We start from the raw sequence: 9,467 nt of genomic DNA on the forward strand, positions 1-9,467 counted from the left end.
TATAATCCTGTGGAACAGGAAGTCATGGCTGGACAATTTAATGCTCCCCTTGGTGTGCTAAAAGTCACCTTGGTGTGCTAAAAAATGTAAATATGAATGGGAATATACTTCAGAGGTATTTTACTCATAAGAATTTCTAGGGGTGCCAATAATTGTGGCCAACATGCATTGGAGACAAACATTTATTTCCTAATGAGATTTTCCCCTTCCACTTTCAATGATTTTACTTCAGTAAAAGGTTCAAATTTTGTGATTTGTTTGAACAAAAGATCAAAAAGATAAATAACGCAGATTTGTTTTCACTCTCATGTTTGTTCCAAACCTGTATGAGCTTCTTCTAGGGAACACAAGAAGATATTTTAAGTTTTGAAGAACTAGTTTTTGTCCAGACAATGAAACTCAAAAGGTTCGAAACAACTTACACTTACGTGAATGTTTTAAGTTCCACAGAAGAAATAAAGTCAAACAAGTTTGAAACAACATGAGGTGAGAAATAATAACCTCATTTGAGTTGAACTATCCCTTTAAATTGCTCTATCGCCTCCTTGAGGTTTGATCTCATTACAATGTTAACCATGCTTTTGCATCTACAGTGCTCTCCACAAATATTGGCACCCTTGGTAAATATGGACAAAGTTGGCTGTGAAAATAAATCTATATTGTTTATCCTTTTTATCTTTCATTCAAAAAAATTTCAAAATTCAAACCTATCACTGAAGTAAAACAATGGAAAGTGGAGGGAAAATCTATTTATGAAGTAAATGTTTTTCTCTAGTTCACATTGGCCACAATTATTTGCACCCAATTATTCCAATGCCCTTTTCCCGAGATAACAGCTCTAAGTTCTATAATGCCTGATGAGTTTGGAGAACACCTGACAAAAGATCAGAGACCATTCCTTCATACAGAATCTCTCCAGATCCTTCAGATTCCCATCTCCATGTTGGTAACATCTTCAGTTGATTTAAACTTCCTTATTATTACCCTGATGGTGGAAATGGGGATTTCCAATGCTTTAGCTCTTTTCTACACCCACTTTCTATTTTGTGAAGCTCAACAATCTTGTTATTATACTCTTTGGCCTTGCTCTTGGATTGATGATTAAGGGAATTTGGCCTTTGTGTTCTGTGGAACAGGAAGTCATGCCCGGACAATTTAATGCTCATAGTCACCCTGGTGTGCTAAAATGTGTAAATATGAATGGGAATATATATTTCAGAGATATTTTACTTATAGGAATTTCTAGGGGTGCCAATAATTGTGGCCAACATGCATAGGAGAAAAAAAAATTCAATTATTTTACTTCAGTGAAAGATTTTGTGATTTGTATAATTGAAAGATCAAAAAGATAAACAACACAGATCTATTTTTATAGCCACCGTTGCTCATATTTACCAAGGATGCCAGTATTATCGGAGGGCAGTGTATGTACTTGCGTAGAGTATGTTTATGGCCGTAGACTCTTTACTTGTCCAGACGTAGATTACTTTCCCTTGGCACTTAACTGGTAACTCTATCACATTCATTTTTCTTCATTGACGTAGTAACTGAAAGCTACTGGTATTTGATCCTACCATGTACCACGTAGAGTAACATTTGATTTGTGGACTACTCACTAAGAGATTAATGACTTTTGGTTTAAGTAAATTTATGAAACTGATTAAACTAGATTTTGGCACTGGTTTAGAACAAATACCATGGGCATGTAAGCCTACATTCACTCCCTAACTTAGGCTGAAGCCATGCTGGGTTCCTGAGGTCTGGCCTCGGGTTCTTCCATGGGTTCTGCAGGCATTTCGTTGCTGTAGAGGTAGTATGGAGGGGTCTGCCGGGCTTCGATGATGAGAACCCCTTCCGGGGACAGAGAGGCGAACACAGTGAGAGGGTCAACATCACAAGGAATTCTGTGAAAGAAGAGAGAGTTCAGAATGATGTCCATTTTTCCAAAAAGGGGTTTTCACAGCAACACTCTCAAAAATAAAGGTTCTATATTGGCATCAATGGTTCTATGAAGAACCTTGAGCATCCATGGAATCTTTCAAATGCAGAAAAGGTTCTTTCGTCGAAAAAAGTTCTTTAGATTTTTAAGATGTTCTTCAAAATGGTTCTTTGAGGAAATGTTCACTGTAGGTTCTTTGGGAAACCAAAAAATGGTTCTTCTGTGGCATCACTGCAAAAACACCCTTTTGGAACCTATTTTAAGAGTGAATGCCATCAAAGAACCATTTTTGGCTTCCTTAAAGGACCTTTCGGTAAACAGTTCTTAAAAGAAATTTTGTGCAATGAAGATGTTAAAGTTTCTTCATGGAACCATCAATGCTAATAAAGATGTTCACAAATGGGATTGCACAAATCTGATGGCTAATATCTAAAAGCATACTATAATTTTCAGCTTTAAAATAACTCTTGGATTGTACCTTGCAGGTTCTCTGAAACAAAGCTTAAAATCAAATGTTGCAATAAGAATCAGTTTAATATTAACAACCACATTATTGCCTGAACCTAACATAACCCAGACTAATTGATGTTCTATCTCAAGTCTAAGGTTGATATTAACCCAGAATTGTGAAAGTTGCTCAAACTCTACCCTTGTGTACTCAGTGTATTCTCATTTTGGTTTAATTTTCAACAAACTTCATTTTCCGTGTGGCAGCTTGTGGCTAGAAGATAATTCCCAATGCATTTCGTGGTTTTCATTTAAATGTTCTGCCTGCCATCACTTGCAATGAGAGAAAGAGAGAGAAAGCGAGCGAGTCCTGCTCCAGGTGCTGGGCTCAGAAATAGAGTCTGTTGCCAATTATTACAAATCGCCTCCTGATGCAAAGTTTATCACCAGAAATTTCCATCTACACACTAGTCTAATCATCCGGCAGGCAGACTGACTGCAGCCGTTTTAATGAGAGGAGTTCTTACTGTCTGTTTGAATGTGATGCCTTTAAGGCTGGATTACCATAAATTCATATCTGCTCTACAGAGAAAGGGTGGAACTTGTTTTGAACATGAATAGATGGTGATATCATACAAAGCCACTTCCTGCTGGTCTTCTGCAAAAGTCTAGAGGTGGGGGAACTTTTAGAGCAGTTCTTTTAGAGAACTGAGAGGCAAGTGCAGTGTTCGGGTTATGCTAGATAAAGTAGCAGTGTATGGAAATAAATGCATTTCCACTGTCAGCAATATATTACTAAATGCACTGCAAAAGTCAACATCCTAACCTTCCTTGTGATGCTTTGCATAGGCAGAAACTTCACACACAAAAAACCCTCATGTGAATCACACTCACAATTATTTATAGTGTTTGATTTGAACAAGTTTCTAAATTAATGGTGAGATCCCTATACTCTAATAAGCATAACACAAAATACAAAACACAAAAAACTGACACTTTTTAAATAGATTGACTAGTTGTTGTTGTTTGTTTGTTTTTTCAACACTTGAATATTAAATATGTTTACAGTATATTATCTTTTCAAAAAGCTTTGGGCTGGCAAGAGTCCCCCCCCCCCCCAAACTGCTCACAGAAAATGAACTGCTGTTCAAAAGTCAGATTTTGAAGATGTAAGATTTTTTAATGTTTGTGAAATGTCTTTTATGTGCACTAAGGCTGAATTGATTTGATTAAAAATACAGTAAAATAGTAACATTGTGAAATATTATTACAATTTAAAATACCTGTTTTTTTATTGTTTATTATTTATTACCTGTTTTTTCAGTGTCACATGATCATTCAGAAATCATTCTAATATAATGCTTATAAATAAATTCTTCTTACACTCCAAAAAATGCTGGGTTATTTTTATTTATTTTAACCCAGATGCTGGATTCAGCCTGTTGGGTCATTTTATTGTGTTATTTTTAAGATTTTTAAGAAATTTTTAAGAAAAAGTAGTTACTATGCAGTAAATTATATTATTTTATGCAATGCAACATACAATGACAAGATGTCAGTGGGCTGCGTCAGCAGCAGTCATTTCACATGATCGAAACTCCTTTTGCCTTGGATAACATGAACTGATTTTCTTCATTAATACTGAATTTAATTTAATTTGATATCAAAATATGCTCTCTAATCTCTGTACTGTTTGTTTATGGGCAGGTTATGGAGTCAGTCACGTTACTTTTAAATAAAAATGTTACATTTTTATTTCTGTAATGCTTGTTAAACGAGTTTAAATGTATGTAATATTGTAAATTACGCTGTATTCACCCAAATAAATTGAATTTTACGTAATTGGTCGTCTTTTGGTTATTGCTGTTGCTTCATGTAATTCTGTGTGATTTTTAATTTCCAGCCTATTTTAAAGGAGAAGTTCACTTCCAGAACAAAAATTTACAGATAATTTACTCACCCCCTTGTCATCCAAGATGTTCACGTCTTTCTTTCTTCAGTTGTATAGAAATTATGTTTTTGAAGAAAACAGGATTTCTCTCCATATACAGGTCCTTCTCCAAAAATTAGCATATTGTGATAAAGTTCATTATTTTCTGTAATGTACTGATAAACATTAGACTTTCATATATTTTAGATTCATTACACACAACTGAAGTAGTTCAAGCCTTTTATTGTTTTAATATTGATGATTTTGGCATACAGCTCATGAAAACCCAAAATTCCTATCTCAAAAAATTAGCATATCATGAAAAGGTTCTCTAAACGAGCTATTAACCTAATCATCTGAATCAACTAATTAACTCTAAACACCTGCAAAAGATTCCTGAGGCTTTTAAAAACTCCCAGCCTGGTTCATTACTAAAAACCGCAATCATGGGTAAGACTGCCGACCTGACTGCTGTCCAGAAGGCCATCATTGACACCCTCAAGCAAGAGGGTAAAACACAGAAAGAAATTTCTGAACGAATAGGCTGTTCCCAGAGTGCTGTATCAAGGCACCTCAGTGGGAAGTCTGTGGGAAGGAAAAAGTGTGGCAGAAAACGCTGCACAACGAGAAGAGGTGACCGGACCCTGAGGAAGATTGTGGAGAAGGACCGATTCCAGACCTTGGGGGACCTGCGTCTGGAGTAGAAACATCCAGAGCCACCGTGTACAGGCGTGTGCAGGAAATGGGCCGCATTCCCCAGGTCAAGCCACTTTTGAACCAGAAACAGCGGCAGAAGCGCCTGACCTGGGCTACAGAGAAGCAGCACTGGACTGTTGCTCAGTGGTCCAAAGTACTTTTTTCGGATGAAAGCAAATTTTGCATGTCATTTGGAAATCAAGGTGCCAGAGTCTGGAGGAAGACTGGGGAGAGGGAAATGCCAAAATGCCTGAAGTCCAGTGTCAAGTACCCACAGTCAGTGATGGTCTGGGGTGCCATGTCAGCTGCTGGTGTTGGTCCACTGTGTTTTATCAAGGGCAGGGTCAATGCAGCTAGCTATCAGGAGATTTTGGAGCACTTCATGCTTCCATCTGCTGAAAAGCTTTATGGAGATGAAGATTTCATTTTTCAGCACGACCTGGCACCTGCTCACAGTGCCAAAACCACTGGTAAATGGTTTACTGACCATGGTATTACTGTGCTCAATTGGCCTGCCAACTCTCCTGACCTGAACCCCATAGATAATCTGTGGGATATTGTGAAGAGAAAGTTGAGAGACGCAAGACCCAACACTCTGGATGAGCTTAAGGCCGCAATCGAAGCATCCTGGGCCTCCATAACACCTCAGCAGTGCCACAAGCTGATTGCCTCCATGCCACGCCGCATTGAAGCAGTCATTTCTGCAAAAGGATTCCCGACCAAGTATTGAGTGCATAACTGAACATAATTATTTGAAGGTTGACTTTTTTTGTATTAAAAACACTTTTCTTTTATTGGTCGGATGAAATATGCTAATTTTTTGAGATAGGAATTTTGGGTTTTCATGAGCTGTATGCCAAAATCATCAATATTAAAACAATAAAAGGCTTGAACTACTTCAGTTGTGTGTAATGAATCTAAAATATATGAAAGTCTAATGTTTATCAGTACATTACAGAAAATAATGAACTTTATCACAATATGCTAATTTTTTGAGAAGGACCTGTAGTGGACTTCTATAGTGCCCATGAGTTTGAACTTCCAACATGCAGTTTAAATGCAGCTTTGAAAAGCTCTAAATGATTCCAGCCAAGGGCAAAGGGAAATAATCTGTTATTGACAATTTATTTACGTTTTAACCTCAATTTCGCATCTTGTCAGCATGCACTCTGAGTATTCCTGTTAATGACAGTATGTCATTTTCTCCTCCAACTTCCAAATCGTCCTACATCAATGTTTTACCTTTTTTTCGTAAAGGGCGTTTGATCTTCTTTGCACGTTTATTTTGTAAACACTGGGTCAGTAGTTCTGCAGTGATGTAGAAGTTGGAGGAGAAAATGAGATGGGAATTTTTCGACATACCCTAACTCTCTTGAACCGAAATACACAGAGTACATGCAGAGCTAGACAAGATGAGCATTTGAGGTTAAAAAGTATATAAATTGTTAAATAACTGATCATTTCACTGCAGAAGACCCTCGGCTGGGATCGTTTAGAGCCATTTGAAGCTGCATTTAAACTGCATTTTGGAAGTTCAAACTTGCATGCACTATAGAAGTCCACTATATAGAGAGAAATCCAAATCCATAATGTTTTCCTCAAAACATTTTTGTTCTGGAAGTGAACCTCTCCTTTAAGCCAGCAAGTCATTGTAAACAATAGCTGACTTTTACAACAATAGATGACAAAATCATTTAACCCAACCAGGTGGGTCAAAATAACCCATCAAGTGTTCTGTCCAATATTTACCCAGCACTGGGTTGCCAAATAACCTAAGTTGGGTTGTTTTTAACCCAGTGTATTTTTGTTGAAAACTGTTGTGTTGCTTAACATTTTTGAGGAAACTGTAATACATTTTTTTTTTTACCTCAGAAATGTAAGAGAACAGCATTTATTTGAAGCAGAAATCTTTTGTAAAAATATACAAGTCTTTACTAAAACTTTTGATCAATTTATTGCATCCTTATTAAATAAAAGTATAAAAAAAGAAAATCTGGTTAATCATACAAAATACATTTAATACCATTTAATTTCAGTCTAATGCTGCTTTGGATCAGGATTTAACACCTATGGCGCTTTAAAACGCTGTCTAGTTAGAGCTCACTAAGATTTAGAGCAAAGCTACTGCACTGTTTTGTTTGTTTGTTGTTGTTTTTAATCTCTGCTTTTAGAAAGAGAGTGAGAGGATACAACAGAGATAGACAAAGAGACTCTAACAGAGAGACAAAGAGAGAGAGCGAGAGACAGAGAGTCTCTGAGCTTTGTCGGCCATCATGGCCAAATAAGGCCGGAAGGTTCCACACTTGTTGCCAAGCTTCTGGGGACTTTATATAAACCTTATCATGTAGCTGACTTCAGTGGCCTGACGCTATTCAATTAGCACAGCAATGCTACAGCCTTGCTCAGACTCAGTGACTTAGCAAAATGGTAATGCTTCTATACTGAAAGTGTAAATTCTTTCCGAACCCTAAACTTTTGAATGATAGTGTATATCTCTTGTGTTAGAATACTAAAATAGTGCTGCATTTGTTCAATAATTAAATTCTTTTTCTTTCTTAGAGTGTCTTTCTGTGTCTCTGTCAGAGAAACAGCATGGTGATGATGGAAAAAAAAAGTCAAATCACTATGCTTAATTACTTCAGACATCAGAGCCACATGATATGTTGTCTAAGTCTAACAAGAGTTTTCTCGTTTCTATTTTATCTCCTAACTTTGATTCTTTTTCCTTTGCCTCTACCACCCAATTTGACTCAGAAGAAAGCCGAGAGGTTGGGGTGGGTGGAGGAGTGGGAATGCTTTGTGTTGCTTTAATAACTCGGAGTGACATTCCTGGGGAAGTTGCTTCATCATTCTAGAAGGTTCCAAATCAGAAGCCCCTGGAAACTTTTGATACGATCATCACACTTACTGAATTTTCTTTGTGAAGTTTTTGGTAACAATTCCGCCCTCGTCTTGCTTTTCCTCATGCTTCCCTGGTGAAAAGACATAAAGGCAGTTGTTAACGGAGAGATCGATGCGTTTCGAGCGAGATGATCGATACGACCATACAACACTTATGACATTCTGCAGTTATCAGCCTTTAAATAAGAGCTTTTGAAAAAGATGTCGCTTTAAATACAACATCAATATATACAGGTATCTCGAAGGCAATCCAAGCGCTGGTTGCTCTTGAAAAGCTATAATGTTTGGCACAGAAGTGTAACCTTTACCTCACTGACATTAAATTAGACCCCAACAGGTTTATAGTCTCAGACTTTCTGTCCATATAAGGCTTTTTTGTTGAAGAGAGCCTTCACATTTTACAGGCACTGTAAAGGCAACACTATATTTTGTGCCATTTCAATTCAAGAAGGCCTGTTTAAAAGCCTCCTGGCCTCATTCTCTGCAGCTGTTGGTCACTAAATGCCAGTCATGCCATTCTGTGTCTCGCCACGGCCTACATATCTACAATAACTAGCTCTTTAGAGAACACTATGAGCACAAACAAATTTGATTGATTATTCTACAGTCAATATGTTCATAATCTGCAGCCAATGTAATTCTAGCTTTAAAATGTATATGAATGAAAGGTCATTTTGAAAGCATTTTGAAAGTTTATTCGTATAAATAAGTATACATACATGGAATCGTATTTCTGTTACAGAATGAAAATATAAGGTAATTGCTACTTTTTATCTCACAGTTCTGACTTTCTCACATTTTTTCTCACAAGAGTTTATCTTGCAATTGCAATTTATGCACTCATTGCTAATTTACATGTCACAATTGTGACTGTTTTTATATCTCACAGTACTAACTTTTTTTTGGAATTCTAGCGTACATCTTGCAATTCTGACTCTCAATTCTGATCTTAAAATATTTCTGTTTCTGTTTACATCTCACAGAATCACTGACTCGATTTCAAACCAAAAAAAGAGCTATATCTTGCAATTGCGTTTCTGACTTTTTCTCAGAGTTCCGTTTTAAAATTTTCTCCAAATTCTGCGTTTACATTTCACAGTTCTGATTTTTTCTCAGAATTCTAACGTATGTCTTGCAATTCTGACTTTTTTTTTCATATTTGCAAGTTTTTATCTCACAACTGCAAGTTCAAACTTCTATTATTTGTTTGAATGTCACAACTCTGACTTTACAAAATTCTGAGTTTACATCTCAGAGTCCAGTTTATTTTGCGTACATCTCGCAATTCTGACTTTTATAATTGCAAGTTTATATCTTGCAATTAAAGCTATAAACTCTTAATTCTGAATTTACATGTTGCGAAACTGACTTTTTTTCTCAGAATTCTGTTTTCACATTTTTCTCTAAATTCTGCGTTGACATTTCGCAGTTCTGAAATCTAGTGTATATCTTGCAAGACTTTTTTCTCATAATTGTGAGTTTCTATCTCACAATTGCAAGTTATAAACTTGTAATTGTTTAAATGGTGCAGTTCTGACTTTTTTTCTCAAAATT

At 36.5% G+C, this 9,467-nt stretch overlaps 1 protein-coding gene across 1 annotated transcript in view; it reads right to left on the bottom strand.

Annotated features, from left to right (window-relative positions):
• Positions 1-851: 851 nt before the first annotated feature.
• hspb8 (heat shock protein b8) overlaps positions 852-9,467 on the bottom strand; it is a 12,584-nt gene continuing 3,968 nt past the window's right edge. The window contains exons 2-3 of the mRNA XM_073840105.1: positions 7,921-8,064; positions 852-1,904 (exon numbers count right to left, since the gene is read on the bottom strand). Coding sequence (XP_073696206.1) covers positions 1,730-1,904; positions 7,921-8,064 — 319 coding nt within the window. The 3' untranslated portion in view covers positions 852-1,729. The remainder of the gene's footprint in view (positions 1,905-7,920; positions 8,065-9,467) is intronic.

This window comes from Garra rufa, chromosome 5, assembly GCF_049309525.1.
Source record: "Garra rufa chromosome 5, GarRuf1.0, whole genome shotgun sequence".
In the NCBI taxonomy this organism is placed as follows: domain Eukaryota; kingdom Metazoa; phylum Chordata; class Actinopteri; order Cypriniformes; family Cyprinidae; genus Garra; species Garra rufa.